Source organism: Sporothrix schenckii (assembly GCF_000961545.1).
Source record: "Sporothrix schenckii 1099-18 chromosome Unknown Cont43, whole genome shotgun sequence".
Classification (NCBI taxonomy): domain Eukaryota; kingdom Fungi; phylum Ascomycota; class Sordariomycetes; order Ophiostomatales; family Ophiostomataceae; genus Sporothrix; species Sporothrix schenckii.
Window position 1 is genome coordinate 940,397 of NW_015971144.1, and position 25,871 is coordinate 966,267.

The 25,871-nt window shown below is 53.7% G+C and overlaps 6 protein-coding genes across 6 annotated transcripts; 1 reads left to right on the forward strand and 5 right to left on the reverse strand.

The window, feature by feature from the left end:
* Nucleotides 1-1,501: 1,501 nt before the first annotated feature.
* On the forward strand, nucleotides 1,502-6,213 carry SPSK_02146 (uncharacterized protein; the record flags this gene model as incomplete). The annotated part of the gene is made up of 2 exons (XM_016729023.1): nucleotides 1,502-5,900; nucleotides 5,966-6,213. 2 exons carry the CDS (start codon nucleotides 1,502-1,504, stop codon nucleotides 6,211-6,213), a joined length of 4,647 nt encoding a protein of 1,548 aa, XP_016589057.1.
* Nucleotides 6,214-7,466: 1,253 nt separating this feature from the next.
* Nucleotides 7,467-9,476, reverse strand: SPSK_02327 (lysophospholipid acyltransferase; the record flags this gene model as incomplete). The annotated part of the gene is made up of 2 exons (XM_016729199.1): nucleotides 7,467-9,115; nucleotides 9,455-9,476. 2 exons carry the CDS (start codon nucleotides 9,474-9,476, stop codon nucleotides 7,467-7,469), a joined length of 1,671 nt encoding a protein of 556 aa, XP_016589058.1.
* Nucleotides 9,477-10,971: 1,495 nt separating this feature from the next.
* SPSK_02496 (GDP-mannose transporter) lies at nucleotides 10,972-12,383 on the reverse strand (the record flags this gene model as incomplete). The annotated part of the gene is made up of 4 exons (XM_016729365.1): nucleotides 10,972-11,414; nucleotides 11,498-11,875; nucleotides 11,945-12,032; nucleotides 12,114-12,383. 4 exons carry the CDS (start codon nucleotides 12,381-12,383, stop codon nucleotides 10,972-10,974), a joined length of 1,179 nt encoding a protein of 392 aa, XP_016589059.1.
* Nucleotides 12,384-13,641: 1,258 nt separating this feature from the next.
* On the reverse strand, nucleotides 13,642-15,436 carry SPSK_02378 (uncharacterized protein; the record flags this gene model as incomplete). The annotated part of the gene is made up of 2 exons (XM_016729250.1): nucleotides 13,642-15,000; nucleotides 15,080-15,436. The coding sequence occupies 2 exons, from the start codon at nucleotides 15,434-15,436 to the stop codon at nucleotides 13,642-13,644; spliced, it is 1,716 nt and encodes a 571-aa protein (XP_016589060.1).
* A 1,440-nt stretch (nucleotides 15,437-16,876) lies between these two features.
* SPSK_02713 (GTP-binding protein SAR1) lies at nucleotides 16,877-17,691 on the reverse strand (the record flags this gene model as incomplete). Its single annotated transcript, XM_016729580.1, has 4 exons — nucleotides 16,877-17,232; nucleotides 17,286-17,351; nucleotides 17,453-17,492; nucleotides 17,572-17,691. The coding sequence occupies 4 exons, from the start codon at nucleotides 17,689-17,691 to the stop codon at nucleotides 16,877-16,879; spliced, it is 582 nt and encodes a 193-aa protein (XP_016589061.1).
* Nucleotides 17,692-19,641: 1,950 nt separating this feature from the next.
* On the reverse strand, nucleotides 19,642-22,266 carry SPSK_02240 (uncharacterized protein; the record flags this gene model as incomplete). Its single annotated transcript, XM_016729113.1, has 1 exon — nucleotides 19,642-22,266. The coding sequence occupies one exon, from the start codon at nucleotides 22,264-22,266 to the stop codon at nucleotides 19,642-19,644; it is 2,625 nt and encodes an 874-aa protein (XP_016589062.1).
* Nucleotides 22,267-25,871: the final 3,605 nt, after the last annotated feature.

Here is a 25,871-nt window from a genome sequence, read left to right on the forward strand (position 1 = left end):
GGCCATTTCTACTTTCTCGGTTGCACGCCTGGACTTCTAATACCGACGGTGTTCTCGATCGACTCATCTGAATGGTCCTTGGTCCCAGTTCCTTTTGATCAAGGATTAAGATTTCCGTCCAGATCCGCGCTCTTATTTGGCTGTCTCTCGCCGCCCCCCTTGATCTTTACTCTCGATTTTCGTGGTATTCTATATCACAGCCTCAGTCCCATCCAACTTCAGACCCCTCGCCCCCTTTCGTCGTCGAGAACCACATCCCACGCTCTTCCATTAAACCCCTGGTCAGCACCCTCGTCGTCCTCTATTTGCTATACCCCGTCATGCTATCTTGAGTATCAGCCGAGACGGAGACAGCATTTCTCGCCGCCCTCGTCAACAAGGCCAGCTGTAGCTACCCCTGGACCCCCTGGCCCTCACTGTTTGTTTGGTCGAACAGTTTGTTCAAACGTTTCCTCTTTGCTTCGTCTCCTATCTTTAATTTCTTTTTTGACCGCTTTCGTCACGACATTCCTTTTTGCTCTCCGAACTCTTCCTGCGATCGCTTCTGTTTTATTTCTCTCCTTGTCAGACATCAACCCTTCTTTCTCATCCCCCTTCTAAATTGCTTCTTTCTCTATATGCTTTTTTTTTGGCAATAATTCATTCATTCATCCTTGGTCCTATACGGTCTTCTACGCCTCAATTGTTAATATCGACACGTTCAATCCCACGCCTCCTCCCCCTTGTTCGCCATATATCTGGATCGTTCTTAATTGCTATTCTTAATGCTTTTCATGCCTTACGCCTCTCCATTTTCTTTCTTTGTGGTTTACTCGCTTCGCTACCTCCGTTTTCCCACACACCCGGCCCACTGGCGCCTAATCTTCTCTTTCAATATTATATCTCGTCCATATCGTGAACACGACAGCAGCAAGCATTTCCCTGCTTGGTGTCATCCCAGAACAGCTTGAACGAAACCCATGACCACGATTGCACGACCTTGACGACGACCGCTTTAACGACTATGTTCACGAGAAACGTTACTGTTGTTTCTTCGCGTTAGAACAATCGGAGCGCCAACTCCCCTGTCCCCTTGTCTTCTCTTATCACTTCTCACACCTCTTAACCGCCATTGTCTACCCCACGGCTGGGCATATATGGGCTTCACCTTCTTATAAGAAGAAGAAGGCAGGTTCCCCTCCCCTCCCGGATATCCACTCCTTTCCAGGCCTGTGATTTTTGGGTGGCCAGGGTGCTCTGGCTCGCATTTGCACTCCCTCAAACGCATTCTGGTTTCTCTCTCGGCTTTCAACATCGAACACGATATTCGCCGCCTGGTGCGTTGCCATCTGCAGCCTTCTCACTAGGGAACCCCGGACTAGCTGCCATTGAGAAAGTCGAAGCTGTTCGGGATCAGCTTAGCTGGATCGCCGTTTTATTAGCCGGGCGCTGATAGAACTTGACAACACCTGACCAAGGCGTCATTCAGTGATTCAGTCCAAGTCCCACACACCGCGTCTGCATGAGCTTGAGATGGACGCCTCCCGGAATTGACGGTATTGACCGGCCTACATCGTGGCACCAGGCCTTCGGCAACCAGCAGCCCCAGTACGACTCCGTCTCGGCCGCGCCAGAGACGGAGGCGTGCTTGCCGTTGAACGCCGACGACAGCAACGACACAAACGGTCAAAACGGCCGCAAACTGCCGATCCGCACCATGTCTGCATTTTCGGCACACCAACAATTGGACCGGGAACGACAAAGGGATTGGAGCGGCCGCCGTGCCACTCCAACACCATTGCCCCTGCATGAGCGCAGCGCCTCCGAGAGCAACCGCATGACTGACATTCGCGTTGTGCCATACTCGCCGCCAAGGCTCGATTCCGCTCCGCAGGAGGTACAAAGTGGACTGCAACTGCCAGGACCAGTTTCTGGATCGCCAAGCAGCTCACCGCGCCGCCGGCGACGGCAGCGGCAGCGACGACGGCGCTCCAAAGACCACGACAACAATGACAGCGACAGCAATGGCGGTGAAGACAGCGATCAGACGACGACGACCAGCAGGCGCTTCAGCCGGCCCACCAGCTGGGCTAGTCGCGGCAGTTGGGGCCCTTCGACAGCTCTCGCAGGAGCAGGCGCCTCGCCTTCAGCCTCGACCTCGGCATCCCCTGCTCCCGGCAGCCCTGGCAGCAAGGCCAGCAGCAGCCGCACCGTCGTCAGCGGCCAGTCTGGCAAGCCTGCAAAAGCAGGGACTGGCAAGACAGGGAAGGCCGGCCACTCTGTGCTATCCGAGAAATCGAGAAATTCGGTGATGGGCGCAAAATGGGCAAATGTGACAAGATCTGGAAATGGAAATGACGGTAAGCCACTGGATAAAGAGGGCTATGCATCCAGCGGGCCGGGGTCTGCATTATCATCGCCCGTCGAAACTGCGACTCCATTGGCCAGGGCTGGTAGAAGAGGCGTTTCAGGATCGAAACTCACTAGCCCGACTGGCTCCCAATTCACCGCCGCGACCACGACGACATTTTCGGGTGCAACGTCAGACACACCTGCCACGGCAGCTAACACAACCAAAAATACCAGCAATTCCAGCACTATCACCGATGTTAATGCGACGTCCCGCCTCCTGGCCCACAAACCCCGTCCTCAGCCCCAGCTTCAGTTGCAGCGGCATCAGCAGCATCAGCTACAGCAAGGCATCCATGACTTCAGCCTGGGCGATGATGCTCCTTCTGCACGCTCTGGTGCCCAGCTGGGCCTCACTCCTGCCAGCGCATCATTTTCTGCAGCAGCTGCTTCCCACTTGACCGAACACCGTAGCGCGTCCGGTGCGCCTCAATTGCAATTGCCAGACCCTCCGTCGTCGCCGATTGCCTTTCCAACGTCACCGTCGTCTTCGTCGACGTTTTTCCTGCCCTCGTCTTATCACCAGCCGCTTTCCATCACCACCTCAAACACTGCATCATCCACCATCACTGGCCCTTCCCTGTCCCCGACGCCGTCTGTCGCGTCCCTCACATCTGCATCGTCCTCACAGGCTGCACCGCGTCCCAACTCCCGGCGCCGGAACCTTGTCGCGGTACACGCAGACAAAACATTCTCCCTCGTTCCTCGCAACAGCAGCGGGAAGACAGGTGCTGGGACGTCTCCTGCATTTCCATCCGGTCTCTTGGTGCGCCCTGACCTACCGCCTCCGACTCCCGCTGCCACCACTATTAGCAGCCTAAAGTCGCCCCCCCTATCCTTCGTCACTTCCACGGTACGTTCGTCCAGCTCGCATGAACGGCTGTCCTCAGACGTCTTCAGCGGCGACGATCATCCCAGCTCTCCTTTAACCACCACCAGTGCCACCCTCCAGGATAGGAGCAGCCTCTCGCCCGTTACCCTGTCGCCTGGATCCTCTACTGTCCACTTACACGAGGATCCTATAGTCTCAGCCGACCCGTCTTTGTTTCCTCTGCCCGCTTCTGCCACTGGTGTTTCCAACAACACCTCACCGTGGAATTACCGCCTGGCCGGTGGCCTGCGCAAGGTTCCCAAGACCCCTGACTTCCGGCACAAAGGAAAGGGACGTGCCGTTCCCTCTACCCCGACCGACTCACCCTATTCCCACAGGCACCACCCCGTCATCTCTGGTCTCGACGTGTCGATTCTTCCTCCACTGTCTGAATCGACGTCTAGCCCTACTACCACCGTTGTTGCTGGCGGTTCCACTGCGATTGGTTCCACCACACGCATTGCATCGTCCTCCACCTATACCACCGCGACCCTTCGCCCTCAAAGGAAGACTTCTTTTGCATCTGACCAGTCGGCGGGCGCCTTGTCGACGGACTCGTCACTTTCGTTGTCTGCCTCGACCATCTCGGCCGCGACCAACTACAAAGTTTACGCCCACAGTTCGTCACCTGCCGGGGCGGCCGCGAACTCTACCGCCCTCGAGTCGACTGATAGTTTTGAGTCGCACCCTTCCAGCCACTCGACCAACATCGAGATCCTCGGCGTCTCCTCACCTGCAGCGCCGCCACTGCCCGCGCTCCAGCGCTCGGACGATCCTGACGAAACCTTTGCGTCGCTTGCTTCGTACCCATCCATTGCGTCCTTTGATACTGGCATCTCCGAAAGCAGCGCGCCCAATTTTGTTGTCCTAGGCGCGTCGTCGCCTCCGGCCCCATCGCGGTATCTTGACCGCATTCGCAACGGCTTCACCCCCGACGTCGACGTCCCCAGCAGCCCCCCTCTACCTCCGCGCTCCGCCACTACTACTACTGATACGCTCGATACCTCTGATAGCGATCCCAATTACGTGCTGCACGGTGAACCGTCTACCATTTCGTTCCCTCCGCCGTCGTCGTCGTCGAACTCCTCCTCGCTCGTCACAATTTCGAGACAACCACGTCCTGTCTACTCCCAAGAGAGCCTTATTGTTCCACCGCTAAAGACCGTCAAGGCCAAAAAGTCCAACGAGCGGTTCGGCTACTATAAGTCTCGCTCGCGTGAGTCGCTTCGGCGCGCCGCATCGATCAAGTCGATCTCATCCCTGTTCGGACAAGAGGCTGCCAGCACTTTCTTTGCCGGCCAGGCTTTCCTGAACATTGATATCCCGCCCATTCCTGTCTTTACCGGATCCAAAGCTGCTGCTGCTGCTGCCCTGAAGCAGCAGCACCAGCTACCAGGCTTTGCGAAAACGCCGTCGCTGCCAACAGTCAAACGGAAGCCTCTTCCGCTTCCCGCCCCTACGGTTCAGAGCGAGAACTACGTTGTCTACGACCGCACGCCTAACAAGAAGTCGGGGCCAGCATCGTTAGATTCATGGGACTCGCCGTCGTCCTCGCAGCTGACTTCCTCGCCGCAGTCCCCCACTCTTCCCCAGCAACCCATCTCCAAGCGGTCCAAACTAGCGACAGTTCAAATGGTCGAAGAGCACCCGCACCAATGGAGCTCCCAACTGTCTACGGTCATGTCCGAGAGCGAGGGCGACAGCCTGCGCGCCTCCTCTCGTTCCGTGTCCGTGATGTCGGGGGCTCCAAGTGGCAGCTACATTCGTGGCGACGTAAGTGCCGTTAGCGGCGCAAGCGTCCGTCGGTCGAGCACTGGGTGGGCCAGCAGCACACACAGCCGCAACATGCCGAGCATATCAAGCTCGCTGGGCCTCCAGATGGATGAATTGCGAGACCGCAATTCCCGCAGTGATTCTCTACTTCTCGATCGGCCAAATCCGGCGTTTTTCCGCGCAAATTCTGCTTCCCCCACAACATCAGGCAGTGGCGCGCCGTATCCGCCGCCCATTCGAACAGTTCGCGACCACGACGAACACGGCGACGGCCTGGCTGACCTGCATGATGTAGGGCGTCAGCCGTCAAGATCCGGCCTCTCTGGCTTCTTCTCGAGCAGCAACAACTCGGCACGAAATCTGCACTCATCCGGCAGCATGCGCAGCATAGCTAGTGGGGGCTTCCCCTCGTGGGCGCGCGTGTACTATGGCTCTGGAGAGCACCGCGCTCTCAGTGTTGAACCCAGCATGTCAGAGCTAGGCCAAGGCGACGACTACATGGCTGGCGTCGGCCGTCCCAACAGTGCTTTTCGTCGCTCGCCGAGTTTGGACAATATGCACTTCAACATCTTCAACACGCGTCGGCGCCCCAGAGAAGTGCAACCCACCGGACCCCGGCCTTTCTCGGATGCCGCGAGCATGGAGGCTGGTGAGGCCGGTGTTGTAAACGATTATCGTCTGCGTCCGCCTGGCCTGCGTAAGATGACCAGCTCTATCTGGTCGCCGCATCTCCGGGTTGATCGCCGTGCTACCCGTTTCAGTGTCTGGGAGCCGCCTAGCGTGACGTGGAGCACCGACACGACCTCTACATTTGACCGCCGGAACCTGCACGTTGTCTGCTTTACCATTGGCTTCGTCTTCCCTTTAGGTACGTTCTTATATCCGAGTTCAAAAGCCCCCTTTTGCTATCCCATATGCTAACCATCTGTAAAGCTTGGATGGCTGCTGCCTTCCTTCCCTTGCCACCGGACCCCAAGCGGGCCATGGAGAAGCGCGCAGAAGGCAAGTACGGCGTCCCAGAGGCTCTCAAGCGCCGCATTGCTCAATACGACGAAGCACGCTATCAGAGCGCCAAATGGTGGCGCACACTCAACCGTGTCATGTCGGTCTTCGGCTTGCTTATTCTGGGCGCTGTCGCAGCCCTTGTTGTCGTCGGTGTCCGCCAAGGATGGGGCCAGTGAAAGAAAACCCACCTACTTCCAACAAGTACTTGGCGAAGGACGACAAACAACCAACATTTCTTATTCTCGCAACCATGCAAGAGCTCGAGCACTTCGACAACCATGACCAACATTCCCTCGGACATTGACTATGTTCACCATTTCCTATCCCGTCTAGACCTTTACTTCTTCGCTTGTCTTACTGAACCGCCGCTTTTTTATCTCGTTTGCATTCGCAACTAGACCGCCGCTGCGGCACACCTGGCCATTTTTTAGTCATTTACGTTCCCTATTATGTCTGTACTATTTTGTACCAACAGCATCCGAACAACTAAAGATAATCCTTTCCTTGAATTTTCTCTTTATTTTGTCTTTTACTTTTCTCATGTTTTGGATTATATTCAAAAGTTCATTTTGTGTCATTTACATCACGTTTTTGGATATACTTTTTCTTTTTTAAGGCCGGTTGTCGCACATCTTGCTTCACACGTTGATTCGAAGACAGTGGTGACCCAGCCCGTTTTTTTTTTTTTTTCTGTCCTTTTCACATATTTTCTCCCTTTGTTTTTACATTTCTAGCCTTTTACATCCACGTCGGGCGCTTGCCTGTTTAAATGCTCTTCTCCTTTGTTTTACGCCATGGTATAATGTCGACATGAGACAAGAAACCGACGAGCCACCCAGACAGCGCCTACCTCGGAACAACCTCACCATATTATTTGGGTAATGATTATTTATTGAATGACGATGGAAGGGAGGAAGTGGACGAAGAGAGTTTGTCAATACGAGAATGGTGCAATCCAGATTGCCTGCACTCATTTTTATAACTGTTTTCAAACCTAATGACATACACCATTACACATTGTTCATAAAATATACTTTATATCATATTTGTTCTGGCGTGCATACCAAAATGGTAACCGGGAAACCGCAAGTTGTGCAAAGTAATGATAATGTGTAGGATGCTATAATGCAGGATAAGATAAAAAAGGAAGACGGACTCAAAGCCCAGTCGTCGGCGTCAGTTCGTCGGGCAGGTCCAAACAAGAAAGGCTCTCTAATACTCAGACGCTGTCAAACACAAGACGGCTGATGCAAAACTCAAATGCATAAAAAAAACCAAAACTGAAAGTCAAAAGGTCAACCAAAATTCATGACCCCGTCTCCTGTGCGGTCAAAATGTTGATGGCGCATCTTTCAAAAGCAATCCAAACGCCGCCCCATTTCCCTACTCGATACTTCCCCATGCTCTCAAAGCAGCATATAGCAACTCACTACGCCCGCTTCTTGAGCGTCGCCTGGGCTGCTTTGCTCATGGTGGCCCGCCGCTGCAGGCTTTCCACCTCGCCCCGAATCTCGGCTACAATCTCGTCCAGCTCGCCCTCTGGGTCGGCCGGCAAACCGGAACCCATGATTTCGCGAGTCTGGGCGAACTGCTTGGTTGGCGGTAGGTCGTGGATGCCCGGTTCGTCGGCATCGGTCGCAGGAGCTGCAGCCACAACGGGTTTCGGGGTGATTGCGTCTGCGGCAGGCAGGGTAGTGGGGTCGCTGCCGGCAGCCGAGGCAGCCTTGGCCGCCCGCCGCTCAATCTCCTTTTTCAAGGCTGGCTTGACAGGCGACGCGAACATGGCCATGGATGCAAGCACCCCGACAATGCAGTAGAAGTACACGCGTGACCAGGCCAGCAGGGAGTCTTGCAGTGTCAGCAGGATGAAGGGCGCCACGGCAAATCCAAAAGCCACCTGGGTAGCGAGGAAGCTGAGCGGATCGTAAACCCATGCCTTGGATGGCAAAGGCTCTTTAAGGGTGGCCGGGTCTTTGAAGAAGAAAGGTCGGAAGAAGCGGCGAAAGTTCTTGGCGACGGTTTGGATGAGGCTGGCGAGAACGAACGTCAGGTAGTATCCCGGGTAGAAACCGTGCCAGAAGGCGCTGGTGACAAAGGTGGCCATGCTCGCACGGAACCCGGGCTTCCTACCGCGCGGGGTCACGCGCAAGTAGACGTAGTTGCGCAGCCAGGAGTTGGTCTTCATATTCCAGTTCTCAAGGTAGGCGCGGGTGTTCTGAGCCGACTCGACGCCCCAGGCGTCAATGTTGGCCACGCGGTTCCAGGAGATGCGGCCTGTCGTCGGATCGACACCGTTGAAGCCCAGGCCGGCCAGAATGCAGGAACCCTCGGTCAGGGACCAGACACCGTAGAACTTGGTGCGGGTGACAAAGCCGATAACATACAAAAGCCAGACTCGCTTCAAAAACGTTGTGCCACCACCAGCCTCGTCGTAGAGCACGACACTGGGCGGGTACCATCCGCTAAGGACGAGGAATGCGACAATCCACAAAAGACCCACGGCCATCTTCTTCATGGCAGGCGTGCCGCTACGCGGAATTTTGCGCTTACGGCGCGTTGGCGGGCGCTTGGCCGGGTCCATCGAAGCCGGGACCGCAAACATGGAGGTATCGAGCCAACGGCGGTACTCGGCAAAATCACAGGCAGGACCGGCGAGCAGCGACGGGAAGAACAGGACGTAGCCGGCATAGTCGAGCAAGCTGGGCAGCTCGTGCAGCACGCGGTCACGCTGGAACGGCGTGAGATCGGCATCGGGGACAAGGCCGTCGGCAATATTCCAGCAGAATGCGGAAAGTTTAATGACAAGGACCATCTGCGCGCCTGTGATGTCGATCGTGGAAGGGGCGTTGGCGTACTGGCGAGCGATCTGGTTGACGGACATGTGGCCCATCAGGAAGACGAAAGCGATCCATGGCATGTACGGGCTGGTACGGAGGTACTTGGCGAGGCCATAGGCAACGGCCGAGGAGATGAAGAGGGTTTGCAGGCCGTCCCACAGATCGAAAAGTCCGACAAGGTAGAAAAGAGAAACACTGGGAAGGGAGGTTAGGAGACAGCCAGGCAAGATGTAGTCAAAAACTGACGCATGGTTTATTTGTCTTACGCAATAATGAATAGGTTCTTCCGCTCGGGACGAGCGTCAGGTACCCGCTTCAAGAGACCGGCTAAGGGATACGACAGAAGAAAAGAAAAGATAAGCTTGACTGGGAAGCTGTCAGCGAGAAGCGGAGGATGGTTTGCACGGCTGTATGAGAGGCCAGGGCGCAAAATAAACACATACGCTCGTCAGGTTCTGCCCCGAGCCGGTCGGCGACATAGAAAAACGCTAATGAACGGTTAGCTACATCTACCAGAAACGTTGGTACTTATAGGAGAAGTATTGTCGGAGTAGCCTCGTCGGCTCCTGTCCAGACGTACGCGCATTGATGTAGGGGAGCATCTTGCTCGTTTGCTGCACACGCGTCGCCCGCGCGAGCGTCCAGCAAGCTGTTGCAAAGGTTGTCTATCGAGCAAGATCAGGGGAGCGGGACGTCGCAGCGAAGAATAGAATCCAGATGTTGCGCCACGGTTGAATCGGAGTCGCTGATCGATCGAGATGAGGGGACACCGATGCGAGAAAGAAGAAAAAATCGTCGTCCTGAGCCCTAGGAGGCGAAGCTTTGCGGTCGAGTATTTTGGGTTGTCGGAAGGTTAAGAAAGAAAAGGATGCTGTCACAGGGAGACGACGGGCCGGCTTGGGGTCGTCTTTTGTGTCGTTGATATCGGTTCGGCCTTTTTTTTGTTGAGGATGTAGAGGATAAGAAAGTGGGCAGAAAGGGTACCACATCAAGCTGGCTCCAGGGACCATGTGCTAGGCTGGACCTCAAGCCTCTTGCCAAGCGACCCGCGCAAAGCCAAACAGCGCAAAAAAAAATATGAAAAAATAATCGGAAAGGAGCTGTTGGCACTGATGTCACAAGCTGCCATACCCAGCCTAAAAAGGCCATTTGGTAGCCTCCCCCAACCAAACCAAACCCTGAAATTTATTACCGAATCAAGGTCGCAACTGCTTGCATGTGAGAAGGCCTGCTTCATCCGCTGGTCAACCGCCCAAAGAGGCAGCAGTCGCTCCTACTTTGTCAGCGCACACGACAGACATCATTCTTAAGCGAGGCATCAGACGGGGAAAGCACGACCATTTAAATCATAAGCTTTAGGCAGTTACAGACCACTTGACACACTTCGCGAAAGCCACAATGAAGACAAGACGCGTGATACAAAAAAAAAAAATAAATTACAAATAAAGCCATCAGTACAAACGGAGCCCTCTGCGCCACAGTCGAATGACTCGTTACGGAAGCGCAAGGTATTTTACTTGTCAATGATGGCAAAAGTGGCACATGTCCATTACATGCAATAAAATAACATTTCGAGTTTGTTTATCTTTATTTTGTATCCATTTCCCACTCCAAAACGCCTCTAAAATAAAAACATATCCCAGGGAACAAGGGGGAAAGTGGTGAAAAAGTGCTTTCGAAGCAAGCATCTCGCAAAGAGAAGAAGTACCAAAACAAATGAGAAAGACAACCATGTCTCCACGCTGGCAAAGATGGAGTTATATCATCAACGGAAGAGAGCTCTCTTTCTGTAGTCCGAGCAGGGCCACCATGAAAACGTGAAAACAAATCGACAGTCGTGTACAACAGAAGTGGGTGTAGGGGGAGAGTGAAAAAAAAAAGAGATCAATCAAGGGGATTAAATAGAGGTAATACGAAATGTTACGGAGAAGGTTTGTCCCTGCATTTGCGCCATACACCTTGTGTCAAGTGAGCGGACAAGTTTTGTGGAGGGAACGCAAGGGGAAAAATCGTAGAATCGTTATAAACCCCCAAAGTGAGTGAAAGTTGCAGAGGAGGGCACGAAGACTTCCGTTGGCCGTTGGAAAAGCGTTTCGCTTACGCATTGGCAGCATCCTTAGCACTCTGGGAGCTCGCGCTCATCACGGGTTGGTTGGTCGTGGGGAGCTTGAGAGCCTCTGCCGCGGTTTGGCGGATCTTGGCCCAGGCGTAGACGAGACCGCTGACGAATCCTATCGCGATAGCCGATACGCTGCCCACTGTCACCGGGGCGTCGAAGAAGATGAGACCGCTCACCGCAATGGGCAGCTTGTTGAGAGCACCGACCATCGAATACGTGGTCGAAGACGTAACGCGAACACACCAAGCAGAGCAGTACGAGATCGCGACAGCCATGAATCCCGAGTAGAAGATACCAATCATCTGGTTCGTGCGGGTCTCTTCAGGGAAGTTGCGGGCCATGTTCTCGGCAGACCAGTCCTCAACAATGAAGGAGAAGACAAGCAGAATCGGGACGCTCATCAAGTTGTTGTAGAGCATGGCTAGCAGGCAAACCTCACGTTAGAACGATTGAAGAAGCAAAAAAAAAAAGGGTAGTGGAAGGGAAGTGGCATGTTTCACGTACTGTCCTTGTCCTTGGTGCCCAGTTTCTTGATCATCTTGCGCATGCCGATGAGGAAAGTGGCGGAACAAAAGACGTTGGCACCCATCCAGGCGTAGCCGAGGTTGAGAGTCGAGACGGCCTCGTTGGCCACGGCCGGGTGTGCGCCGCCAAGAGCAGCACGGACATCGGCCCAGGCGGCAACGACAGAGCTGAAAACCATGAGGCCGAACGACACCAGGGTCAGGGGTGTGATCGTGTTGCCGAAGAGGATCAGCTCGCCGTAGGCAATGACGATAATGGTCAAGTTCTTGAAAATCGTGTAGACGGGCACCGAGAGGAACTGCAGAGCCTGGGCACCAGTGTAGATCATGCCGACAAGGAGGGCGGAGATGGGCGTGACTGCGAGCAGGAAACGTCGTTAGTACAGCAATAGAAACACGAGAACGGCGGGCATTGGGCGTGGCATACATGACTTGGCCTTGTTCCACGAGAAGGTCTCCAACTGTAGCAGGTTGAACAGCCACATGCCACGGATGCAAATGACGCAAACCACAGACTAGAAAGGCAACGGTTAGAAAAATGATACGTCACGATAACGTGCGAAATGTGGCCGGCGTTCTAGAGAGAAGGGACTCACCTGAATGGCAAGGTACAAGAAATTCATGTTCCAGTCGCTTCCCGAGACCAGGAACTTGTTAACCACAGTCATGCTGATCGACGCGATGCAGTAGGCAAGGATCGCGAGAAGCGGGCTGTTCTCGACACGAGATAAGTCGATCTTGGACGCGCCCGCGGAGGGCGAGCCGGCGTGGTAGCTTCTGAGCGGGTTTGGACGGCCCGGGTAGTCATTCTGGTCGGACATCCGGACGACATAGTCCTCGTTCTTCTTATCCGAGACGTTCGTCATGGTGGGCGAGGCGAAAGAGCGGTGTCTGGAGGGGACTGGTCGAGGAGTCGAGTAGAGAAACAGAAGCAGAGAGGCTTCGGCTGACAGGACCGAGAAAACAACGAGATATGGTGTCGGAACGAATGGATGGTCGTAATGGGGACGCGATAAAAGGGGGGTGAAAGACGCCGAGAGAAAATTAAGGAGAAAGGTCGAGGTAGAAATTGAACACGACCGGGGCTCGTAACGTGACCTGGAAAAGAAAGGACGAAAAGAAGGAAGAGAAATACGAACGAACGTATTTGGGGGTGTGAAGCACGAACAAATCCCAGCAAAGGCAGAAGGGAATGGCGAGAGCGAGGATGCAAGAGAGAAAAAAAGGAATTAAGGCAATACGAAGCGAGATAGTCCCAGGAGGGAGAAAGACGAGCACCGCGAATTAGGGAGGTGATGGCGCGTGTGCGATAGGGGGGAGGAAGGAGACGCTTGCAAAAAGACACGGCAGCAATTAAAAAAAAGAAATAGTGGGCCAGATTGCGAATACTACACGCCAAATATGCAATAAAGCGATCGGATGGTGGGAGCAACGAAGATAGACAAGTGGACCAGCCATATGTTGCCCCTTAAGTACGAATTCTGTAAAATGCTGTCCAGTCGGACGTGAGCAGGGCTAATGTACCTGCCAAAGGGGCGCACAGGAAAGAAAAGCCAGCCAACAATATGGAGATGTGTACCGATATGCGAGACAAAGAATAGACTTGAGATGAGAAGTTTGAGGTGAATTGTGATCTGGATGAAGATCTCCACAAGAAAAAAGGCAGACGAAGACCGAACCCCCTGTAAGATTTTTATTAAGACGCTAGCAACAACTGTTTGGAGGGCCCTTTTAGCGGACTCTTTACTGATCGACATCATTCTGAAACGTAGCGCAGGCTCATGCTAGTGCACAAGCTACAGGCCATCGGGGACAATGATACTTGAGACGAGGGCTTTCAAGAGTCTGGTCACATATCAACAAGACACGAAGTACCTCCAAGTATCTTGGAAGCACTAATTTGCATTTACGACGCGGTGTATGTTCAGAAGAGGCGGGCTGAGTGAGAAAAACGCAAGACACTAGCCATGTAATGCTACAGGGACACGACAATGACAACAATGATGCCGTACGGAAAACGGAACGTTTAATCGTGCCGCCTTTGCGCACCGATGGTATATCCATGCGCAGGTCCTCTCGGCGCACCATGGCTACTTACAGCACCCGGAACGGAACCTCGGAGCATTAGCTGCCAATGTCCAACATCTCCTCGTCCTGGTCCTCCTTCTTGTCGCTGACTGTTGGCTCCTCTCCCCCAATTGCTACTGAGCTGGTCGCACCGGCTGTCGATGTTGGTAGTTCCGCAGTCGTATCCGTAAGCAATTCCGACGCCGCTGGTCCTGATAACGTTGGTACAGCTGTCGAAGCTGATGCTGTCGTGGGAGGAACTGCAGCAGCAGCAGCAGCAGAAACAGCCGCCGCGTCAGGTGGCAAAGGAAAGTTCAGGTGCTTCCAGTCCTCAATCTCCTCTGTCACCGAGCGCATACGGTCGCGGATGCTCTCAATGGCGTAGCTGCCGAGAGGCAGCCGCAGCGGCGGGAACGAGCAGTGAGCCAGCTGCCACACAAGCTCTGCACACTGCACCACGCTCGCAGGTTGGCGGTCACCCAGCCACTGCACCATGCGTGTCGCATGCAGCGACGGCGCAGACGGGTTGGCGTAGGTCTCGCTGGGCGGTTTGATGAGAAAGTGACCCCAGGTGGGCAGTGGGTTGGTGTTGTCGCCCCGGTTGCCGCTGCTTCGACCCAGTGCGCTGTTGTTGCCTGTACCGCCTGCCCCGTCGCCTGACAGTTCGCTCGCATCCAGATGGCGGTCGTCGCGCCGCATCAGACCCGGCTCCACCAGGGTCGCCTTGATGTTAAAGGCATCCACCTCGTACAGCATCGCCTCGATGAGCCCCTCGACCGCATACTTGGTCGCGCAGTACGGACCCAGCCCAGGTACACCCAGTGCGCCCGCCGTGGAGCTGAAGATGAGGTAGCGGCCGCCGCCACCAGCGGGACTGTAATTCTGCTGTGACGTCCCCTGTTGCTGCTGCTGGACCTGCTGCTGATGCAACAGCAGCTCCTGTTGTCGCCGCAAGATGGGCAACGTCGCCTGCAGGATGTACAGGGTGCCCATGAAGTTGGTTTCGAATTGGTTGCGCAGCTCGTGCTCGTCCTGGTCTTCGCACGCACCCACCACGCCGTATCCAGAGCAGTTGGCAACGATGTCGATGCGCCCGAAATGGGCCAGCGTGCGCTGGACAACCCGCTCCACGGATTCGCGCGCGCGCACGTCGCACAGCGTGCCGAGACAGCGCATTTTCTTCTTGGCCGCTGCGCCGCCCGGCACTGGTGAAAACAAAGACGGTGACGGCGATGCCGTCAAAGGCTCTGGTGATGGACCATCGCCATCGGGACCATGCTCCGCTTCCGAGGCTGCCAAGGCCTGCATGGCTGCCATGGACGTCTCGTGTATGCGGCCGACTGTCGTCACGTAGTCGCCGTGGGCAAGTGCCGCTTTGACGAGCGACCGGCCCATGTGCCCTGTGCCTCCAAAGACCTTTAGTATGTTAGCAAAATGTCGATACGGCGATACGGCGCGAATGTCCGACACGGTGACGGAGGCCGACAAAACATACAATCCACACCAATGGCTTAGTCGGCGTGTCAGGCGAGGGCGGGTCGCAACTGGCCGGCAGACGCACACGGTGTTTGCTGCTGGAGGCGGGAAAGCCCGCAACGTTTGTCGCGGCTGCGCTGCCGGGGTCGCCGCTCTCGCTCCTGCCTCCTGCTCCTGCCGCAGCACCAGTTCCGGGTGCTCCGCCGCCGCGCGCCCCTGCCGGTGCTGCTGTGCTTGTCGCACTACTCGGCGGACTGAGGTCTCTGTGTCCAGGCTCTTCTGACAAGCCCTGCAAGGTTGAGCCCAGCGTTGTCATCCCCGGCACCGTCGCCCCCAAAAACGCCTCGTCCAGCAGCCCGTCGTAATTGATGTCCATAATCTTCATTGACGACGGGGAAAGAGGGCAGCGCCGACGCGCATCCGATCAAAACGCCCTGTCAGGCGCTTAAACGTCGTGATCCGGTTTCCAAAAACACGGAGCAGGAGTAGCAGCCTGGCAATGGAGTTCAAACCACAAAGCCGGGGTCCAAGAAAGACACGCGCGAAGAATGCAAAGGGGTATTAAAGGAGTACTGCAAGGCTCGAAAACAAAAAGGCTCCAAGAAACAAAGGGACGTCGTTGACGTGTAATCCTGGCCAAGCCAGTAATACTAGCTTTAGGCCAATTGCGGAGTGTGGAGGAGGGGCTCTCGATGGGAAGGAGCCTTGGCTTACATTCGTAGATCTTCTTTTTTCAGTTCTTTGGTTGCAATGTGTTCCCTGCGCCTGACAAAATAAGGTGCATGAATGAAAGGATAATGAATATTCAGCCACGACCAGTGAAGTACTTTAACTCTCGTCCGGAGTTATAATGCGAGACGAGTTGTTCAATTATTGGAAGTGGAGATAATGCAAGGTTTTGGCAGTGCGTGCCCCTTTTGTGTGAAAATGATCAGTGATACATTAGAATTGCCTTGACCGAAAATGGCAATGGCATTTACGAAAGAAAAGAGGCACGCAAATATGAAGGGATGTATTCATTGTATGTCGAAGACTGGAAGAGAGATAAACCGACGACAACAGTGGAACCCCACGTTGCAACTGCCGATGGTCGGCTCCGGAACTTTTCCATTGCCGTGTTTTTTTGGCCTTGAGATGCGAACTTTTAGCAAGAGGGCCCCACGCAGGTTTCTACAGTTGTCTACAAACGCCTACAGGCGGCTCCGTGTCACCGAGGAAAGAAAGTGGCCCTTCTCCGACTCCGCATATGTTCATTGCGGTAAAGGATCCATGGCCGTTCGGCAGGAATCGAATAGATTTTGGATATCTCAGCTTGCAACACGTGATCGCCTGAACCGCGAATGTCATGAGTTGGAATTAACCCGCAAGTCATACCCCAACAATGTGGTTGAGAGAGGAAAAGTGCATCGTGAAAGACTTGTTCTTTAATGTGTTTTTATTGGGTTTCATCCTGAGTATTGCTTCTGGCTTGGGCAAGCGCCCCTTCCAACGACTGTACGTAAAAGTAAAAAGACATCAATTTCCCTTCCAACACCTGCATTCTACTTTGCTCTCTTTGTCCCTCTCCGTCTCTCCCCGTCTCTCTTCTCTGCCTAACTCCTTGGTCTTCCCATCCCGCTGTTCTTCCGTTCCCCTACAACACACGAAAGACAACTCTGGAAACGAAAAAATTACACAGTGCTTCATCGTTTCAAGAAATACGAAGCCCTGTCCATCGGAGATGGAAAGGGCGTTCGGTGGTGGATGGACATAAATAGGGCGGTCGTATGTGTATGTGGATGCGTGCGCGAGGCGATGGGTATGAAAGAAAGGTCGTCTAGACGTAGTTCGAGAGCCACCGGATACCGTCGCCATAGCCTTGCCGCATCACAACAGAGCACATAAACACCTCAATGGGGCGAATGCCCTCCAGTGGGATCTTGCCCTTGCCCGTGGTCTGGTAGACGCCCAGTTGGTGGCGCAGCTCGTCTTCGGAGACGGCGTCTGGGTGGTCAATCTTGTTGCCGAGGATGACAAAGGGCACCTTGGCGAGCTCCTCCATGGCGAGGAGCGCATCGAGCTCGGCCTTGGCCTCGGGGAATCGCTCGTGGTCCTTGGCGTCGACGAGGAAGACGATGCCGTTGACTTCGGGGAAGTAGTCCTTCCACAGGCGGCGTGCTGCAGCCCAAGTTACTATGCAACACAAAAACAGAAAGTGGAATGCGACAAAAAACGAAACAACTCACCCTGTTGGTGGCCGCCCAGATCAAACGTGGTGAAACGGACGTTGCCAATGGCAAGCTCCTCAGATGCTGTAGAGGTTTCCAATGTTAGTTCCAGCTCATTCAATCCGGTGCGATGGGTTCGAGCAGCCCGTTCTCAACCAGTGAGACGGGTGGGGGTAGGAACGAACTGGGATGGAGCGTCGGCTGCAGGATGGCGACACGGTCGTTCTAGAAACAAGAGAGCAGTTAGTCAACCCGTTCGTGCCATCGAAAGCGATTGCAGAGCCAAGGCATCTCGTGTCCTCACCTTTAGCATGTGCAGAAGTGTCGTCTTGCCGGCGTTGTCGAGACCCAGGAACAGCAGCTTCGCGTGCTTGTTCAGCAGGCCGAGCGAGGACAGAACGTCCCAGACTAGAGGCATCCCCATGTCAGCATTCTTGATCCCTTGCTCTTATCTGCTCTGCTCAGAATCGGCTCCCTTCCTCTTCGAGATAGAGACGGAAACCGGTCCGGTCGTGCGACTGCTATCGGTCTTGGCCCGTCTTCCTTGCCAGAAGGTAGGCGCAACAGCAATCCTCTCTCATCGGCATGAACATACACCAGTTAATCATCCACATGGCGACGGTTGGTGGGTGTGTTGTGCGGTGTGGTGTGTGTAGGGGAAGATGCGAAGTCGGTCCAGAAGAGGTCTTCAGTCGACTGGTGAGACAGGGACGGGAAAAGACGTCGAGGTAAAGAGATGCACGTTTCGCTCGTTGTTCGTCAGTGGTTTGTTTCCTGCCAGAATACGGGGAAGGGCGTTACGCAGGCTTGATGCGGTTGCTTCGAGGCGGAAGAGGTAAAAAGGGAGGTTGAGTTCAAAGTTGCGAAGTGGCACGCACAGGGGAAAAATTAATGGGGAAGGTGAACGTTCAATGGGCCTGGCCTGGATAAGGGGACCAGGTTCCGGTTAGGGGAGAAGCAAACGGGCTACAGGGCATCCGGAGGCAACTAAATAGGTGTATTAAAAAGAGGACAGATTATTCGTCCAGGCAATCAGACTAATGTTTACAGCTGCATAAATATTTTTACATCCTGCTAAAATAGGCGAGGCGAGAAACTGTATCAAACGCATTCTTTCAAGGATATATTATACAAAAAAAAGCCAGCAAAAGCTGACCACGAGGCAACTCTGACGAACGTCGGAATACACATCTTGGAAATTCGTTAGCCACCGCACTGGTGTAATTGACTCCGAGAATGCACCCTTTGGACTGGTCCAATTGCGCTACGACTAGCACGTGACATGCCTTGCTTTTCAGGCCACGACGCATACCTTCGCCCTTGCTGTGAGTTTGGTTATCAGTGATATTCTGTACCAGCTTTCCTTTGCTGAATCCACTATGAGGAAGCTAGTCCCAGTCCCCAATGCACACAGCTGATACACTAAACAGCCTCGCGTCTTGCCGTTCCTCTGCCTGGTTGGCAATAGCCTAGTCCAGCCAGAACTTGCGGAATTTGGCCTTATAGGCATCAACATTCTCACTCCAATCGAAGAGGACACCACATTTAATAATAATAAGAAAGGGTAAAAAAATATCATGAGTCATTTGTCATTTATCAGTTCGTCTTCAAGGTATTCTAGCAACGGAAGTAAATGGGTATCCTTTCAATGACAAGTAGCCCCAGGGAAACGCGTAAAACAGAAAGCAGTAGCACCATCAAGTAAAAAGCGACCACGAAATTCGCGTGAATATGTGAAGGAAGTAAAAAGAAACTGGAGAATAATGGTAACGAGAGTCTGCAGGCAGAGGACAGGTCCACGTAAGCCTTGCGTGTTTTGTATGTACAGTTTTAAGACCCCATTCCGCGCTCCTGCCGTAGTAAATATATGATAAAAAAAGTATGTATGTGCCTAATAAAAAAGGGTAAGGTAGAAAAGAAAGTAAAGATAGACAAGCTTAAAGCTTGTCACTTAAGAAGGAAAATAGGAATAAAAATAGAAAAAGAAAGGGTTGTCAAACAACAAGCTCGCCAAAACAAGGCAGAGAAGCGTGACAAAATAAGAGAAAGAAGTAGTAAAAATAAAAAGAAACAAGAGGTGCAAACAAAACACACTGAAAATGCACGAGTAAACCGAGCCACCAACAAATGCGTTGCAAGGTTAAGAAACAGCCTCCCAGATGTAAATGCTTTGAAACAAAGGGAAAGCAAAGGAAAACGAGAGAGGAAAACATCAAATGCTATTAAAATCAAAGAAGCCCTTTCCCATGACTGACAAATGTCTGCGCGTTGTGCAGGCAACGTGCGGGTATTGAGGTTAGGAAATAAAAAATTCAAAATGCGCCGGATCCCAGTCGTCATTTGTTTGTTTTGTGTTGGTGTCGTAGGCATGGTTTTAGACGGAAAGAACGTAGTTCGCCGGGCGAATCTTTCCGGCCATGAGAAGCCCAACTTCTCTCATGCGCTCGGCGCCCTCGCCGCGCTGTGTGCGCCGCTCGGGAACCTGGCCCTTACGCGCCCGGTTGCAGTACTTTTGCTGAAACTTTTCGCGGCGTCTCTGGCGCTTCTGCTCGAGCCCCTTGACAATGTCAATGGCACCACGAACGTGTCTAGGTTGTTTGGCACCGGCAAGGCTGTTGGCCTTGGGACGGCGGTAGGGTTTGGCAGTAGGCTGCTGCTGCTGCTGCAGCTGGTGCTGCTGCGCTTGGGCAGCAGTCGCCAGTTGGTGACGGAAAATAGCCGAAGGTCTGGGAAGAGACTTGGTGTGTGTCATGCCAGGATGGAACGCGAGCGGTTGGAACATGGGCCGACCACGGTCGGCGGGCAAGTCCACGGGAGAAGCCGGCGGCGAGATGGCATGGATGTGCGACGAAGCGACATTGATCGGCACAGGCATGGGTGAAGGAATGGCCTTGGGCGCAGGCGACTTGAGGCGACGCGTGGGCGAGTGGCGGTCGAACAGGCGGCGGGGTGCAGGCGAGCGGCCACGAGTCTTGGGCGGCGGAGGCGAGCGGCACCGTCTGGGCGACACAGTCTTCTTCTTCTGGCGCGTGTCGGCCCGTTTGTCGGTTTGATCGTGGTGCAGGTCTTCCATCTCCCAGAAGCGATCATCGGCGCTTCCGTGGGCCTGTTGCAGCTGTTGAGCGCGGTTCTTGTAATTGACAGGCTCATCGTCGCTGTTGTCCTCGGGATCCGAGGTGGGGAAGCTGGGGTCAATGTCTTGTGGAATAACGTGCGTCTTGCCGCGCTTGCGAGCCGCAATGTGCGACTGGTAAGCCTCCTCCAAGGGGCGGTCCTCGTCGAAAGTACCGCAGACGAAGTCAGTGCTGTCTGGAAGCTCAGGCGTGCCACCGCGACGGATATTACTGGCAAGCTCGCGGTTCTTGGGCCGATCCTGGCGCATGGCGCGACCAGCAACGAAAACAGACGAGTCCGAGTGCTCATCAACCGACAGGCGGCGGAAGATAGGCGAGCCACCCTGGTGAAGCGTGGAGTGGTCGTTGTCAAAGTTGTGCTCGCGACGCTGACGGCTGGGCTGGTTAACAGCCCAGAGAACCAGGCCATCGTCTTCGTCATCGGACGAGGCGAAGCCAGTCTCGTTGTCGGTATTGTAGCCGTCTGAAGCACCTGAGCTGTAACCTGCGAAACGCTCGTCGCCAAGGTACTCATTGTCGCCCTCAACAGTGTCGTTCTCATCGTCCTCGTCTTCCTCGTCGTCGTTGTCAGCATTATCATCATCGTCCTCCTCGTCCTCATCGTCCTCCTCGTCGTCATCATCGGCAACATCGTTTTCCTCATCGTTCTCCTCGTCGTTTTCCTCTTGCTCAGCCTCCTCCTCGGCCTCCTTGCCCAGCAAACGAATTGCCAGCTCCTTCTTCAGAGTATCGTTAATTGTGAGTCTCTGCAGAACGGCAGCCTTGTCACGGCGGATCCAGTCATCCTCCATCGGCAAATCGCTGGCAAATTCGTGGAAGCGAGAGGATTCCTCGTTCAAAGCACCGGGCTCCGCGTTATAGTACTTCTTGTTGCGGCTGGCAATGGGACTGTGTGAGGCCTGGCGTGAGGCAGAAGAGCGGGTGACAGAGCGAGGCGAGCGGTTGGCCGAGTCACGGCGAGGCAGGTGCTTGCGGATGGACGTGGGTGACTTGGGTGCCGGCGCAGGCGAGGGATGTCTGGCCGCCAAGAGCTTGCGGTTCTCAGGGGCATCAAGCTTGAGCGTGGACATCTGCGGCCTGTGCGTGTCGGCCGACGGGCGAGCGGGGCAAGCGAAACGAATACACGAACGCTTGGGCTGCTCGACTGCTTTGGGAAGCTCAGTCACCTCGGTAGGCTGCGCCAGCTGAGCATAAGCCGCCTTGGGTGTGTCGTCCGGTCCGGGCGTCTTGGTGATAGGCGCAGGAGGGGACGTTGGCTTGGCAGCTTGACTAGGCTTCACAGCACCGCAAGCAAATGAGATACACCGCTTTCTTGGTGCAGCCTGGGCCGAGGCATCAGTAGTATTGGCGTTCTCGGGCTTGGTGTCCTCGGGCTTGGTGTCCTTGGAAGAAGCGTTGGCAGCCGGCTTGGGCGTGGTGTCCACAGACGGGGCCGAGTCCTTGGTCTCGCGCATCTCTCCGTTAGCCGGAGCGACGCCAACTTTGACAATGCGCGGACTAGGTGAGGTAGTCCGGGGCGGCGTAGTAATGCCAGTGTCGCTGGTAAAGCAGGCAGTCGAGGCCAGGCTAGTGTTGCTGGTGATAGACCGTCTGCGCCGGGGGTACAGGCCAGAGGCAGTGGCGTGGTCGGCCGCCTCATCCTCAGACTGGCTCTGGAGGGCACGTGTCAAAAGAGACTCGATTCGTTCTCTTGGGCGATAGACGGAAGTCTTCTCAAAGGTGTGAATCATGGGTGCGGCCTGTTGTGTCTGGTCTGGCGGCTCGTCGGCGTCGGCAGCAGCGTCGTCCTCCACGGCGTTGGCCGCATGGGCTGTCCATGCCAGGACGTTGGACGTCGCCATGTCTTGTCTTGTGGAATACGGCATATTGAATGTGTAATAAGTGAAAAGGTTGAAGGGCGAGAAGGGGGGAAAAGAAAAGGGAGTGAAAGGAGGTGACGAGAGAAATGAAGAGTAAAATATAAAGGAAGTGGATTAGAGTTCGAGATCGTGAGTAATAGGAGTGTGGTTTAAAGTTCACGTTGCCAACAATGAGGCAAGCAAGGGGGGGCCTTCAAACAAGTCGATTTACGAGCTTGCTCAAAGGCTTTCCAGAAGGTCAAGAGAACACACAAAGACGATTGTGCGTCCTCTCAACAAAGCAGGAGGTTTGAAGTGGTCGTCCCTAGGGACCGTATTGCTATAAGCGGACGAACATCGTCAAATAAAGCCAAGGGGAAGCTGACAAGTGAGATGAGAGAAGGAAGGAGTGGCGGGGCGGTATTTGGGAGCAGATCCCAAAAGATGTGTTCTGCAAACCAGTTGATGTCGTCGGGACAGGTGAGTAACACGGTGAGAGGCGACCGGGTGTGATATTGGTGTCGATCCGCGCTCAAAAGATCTGTGTTCGAAGCTGGTGGCTGTGTTGATTCGTATTTCGAACACAAGAAAAGAAAGAGGCGAAGAAAACCACAATAAATAGTTCCGTGTCAGACAGTTGATATTCGAAGCTCGTTATTCCAGGTTTTTAGGTTGCCTGGTGGGAATGCAGGGACTTTGGTGTGTTGTGCAGGAACAACAACAATCGAGCAGGGGACGCAACTCGAGAGAAGAGGAGCGTTTTAAGGTGGGCGGCCACTTGGTGAGGCGAGGCGAACCGGATTAATGAAGATGAGTTATTGACCAGGAGGTCTGTCCAAGATTGTGACCGTAGATCAGGACACAAATCTGTCGAGGTTGAAGAGTAGGAAGTGGGAAGAGGAGGGCGAAGGGGTGGGAAATCAGAAAAAGGTTCGAATGGAAACGGAATTGATGTGTAGATATGAGACGAGCGTAGAAGTTGAGGGGGAGCGGCCGCTCTAGGAGAATAAAATATCAGGTTTTTTGGTTGACCCTGTCGTATTTTTCTGGGGCCCTGGGGCGGAAGGAAAGAGCGATGTACGGGGGGCGTCGAAGTATTGAACGCTCGCTCAGCGAATGAGCGTGTTGGTGGGCGCGCTGGAAGGACGAGGGTATCTTACGGAGAATGAAGGAACCAGTCGGTACTCGCTGAACGGTGGGACGGGGGGGCTGATCAATTGTCGAAAACAGTAGCGGGTGACCTCCCCCAGCGCACCACAAGAAAGAGGGCTGGTGGGCAACAAAGAGGAAGGTGCCGGAAAGGCAGAAAACGGAACGAAATACGCTAAACCATGCGACGAAAATGGTAATATGCGCCGCCGTTTGTTTTACGGAAAGAAGCAGAGGGACCCAGTAATACGACTTGTAGTGCATCTCGCCTAGGAAGGGGCGAATGAGAAGGACGCTGCAGCGGCAGTAGCGCGGTCGGGACAGGGTCTGCTGGTTCTTCATAATACAAGCCAACTCTCCTGCTAAAATTGTTACGCGGAAATGTTTCCTGCTCCGTAACAGGACGCTTTCCTCGCGCCAATGCCTGCGCCCCAACCGCCTGCTCTGTAGTACGCAAGCACATGCATTACGTGTCCAGAACCATAAGATACTTCTCCCTCTTTCTTGAAACGACGCCGGGTTGAATCCAAAACGGCGACAAATATAGCGTGGTTCTCTGCGAAAATGAGAGGTCTTTTTACTTCAAATGGAATTCGTGTGGGTGGTTGCATTGCATATGCGCTGTCTTGCCATTTTGCAATTGTACCGTATGATTACCACTTCTGCCACTGTACTCCGTTGTCCATCATTTGTGATTTGTGGCGTTGAATACAGTGCCAGCGGCAGTGGGTGTTCAATCACACACTGTGATCATCGAGCGTTGCGACATTTTACTCACTCGTTGTGGGTTTGTGGCTCCGAGAACGCTGGCAGTGCCGCTAGCTTTTGTAGGGTTGTTACATGTGCCGATGTTGGCGGAACAGAACACCACCTCCGAGTGTAAGTTCTATTTTACATCGCTAATAGCGCTAGCTTTGGGTTCTTATGACTGATTTTTCCAAGCAGTCGGGGGAAAAGGGTTCATGTCAATTACAGTGCTGTGATCCCACCAATAGCCAGTAGCGCTGTTTACGTGTGGTTAGTTGGGGGCCCAGGACGCGCAATTTTCTCAGGAATTTTTTTTCTTCAGTAGCAAAATTTCAACCCTTCGAAATGCTGGACTCTTTACGGCCATCGCCACCCACAAAAATCCTCTTCAAGGTATTGTGCCAACAGCGGCGTCGTTGGGGCTTGGGAAGAGAATTAGTAGGAAAAGAGAGAAAATATTTTTCTTCTAGGTCAGCCACCAACAGGGTCCAGCTCATAAAGACGATCCAGACCGGGCGAAAAGCCATGGCGACAGAGAGAGGAACCTCGACCAGCGGAAATGGTCATCAAGTAGACGATTCAATATGCAGCGAGCGAACCAAATGTACGCCGTAAATAAACGATTCCTTACGAAAGGGAGTGGCAGACGACGGTTAGAGGGTCCTTCTTTTAATTTGGGGTTTTTTACTGCTTTTTTCTTCGCTATTTCCTGTACTTTTTGTGGCCGTAATAGTTCAGCTTTCCCCTCGAGCTTCTCGTCATGCCTTTTTTAATGAAGATTTTATTTTGTATTTCTTTATTTCTTAAGTACGGAGCCCGACATACTTTCATCGCATTTCAGATCTTTGGCTACTGTTCCTAGCAGCGATCTCCACAGAACGATCGCCTAAAAAAGAAAAGAAATGGGGAACGAAACGAGTAATAGAGCAAACGAGAACAAGGAGAGGGTTCGCTCCCCTGTCGCCCGCCAGTTCTCATTCCACTTCAATAGTAACGGTGCCGTGCTCCGTGTTACAATGCATATTGGGAGTTTGAAGGTCTCCATGACTGTCGTAAACATTTGTTCTGCTCTGACTGGCCCTATGGCTGCATTTGCCCCGTTTTCCGACTCCATTTTTGCTTTGCTCTTGCAGATTTGTATTTCGGCTTTTCGTTATTCAGCTACGTTTCTGCCCGTCTCCAAGAGCTCTTTCGTGGGTCTGTCATTTCAGCGAACAGTGTTGTTTTGTCGGGATTTATTTCAACGAGGAAGACGCGTTTCTCGTAAACATGGCATAACAACACAAGACCCCATAACAATTTTCCAGTGTGCGTAAAAAGCAGTGACTCGTTCCGTAGCGTGGATATTCGAACTTGGCACATACTTCTCCGAAGTCCAAAAGCAACCACAAAAATACACAGACGATATGAGAGCCGAGGGATCGGCATGCCCCTGCGGACTCAGAGACCGCGCCTGCCCGTCCCCCTGCCGAGCCTTAGACCGCTTAGAGGCTTTTGGGTATTGGACCGAACACGCAGCGCAGTCTATCACCAAAGCATGTAGCACAATACCGTATCTTAGTTGGCATCGTGCATTAGCTTGTGGTCCCCCGCTTGGGCCCTAAACAATAGGTCTGCTTCGCAGCCCGTATTGCACCGTAATAACTAAGCAGTGCCGCAATTGTGCAGCAATTCTTAGCGGGCTTGGCCCTGTAGATTGAGAAGTGAGACGAGGCGCAATAGCCGACAATCACAAC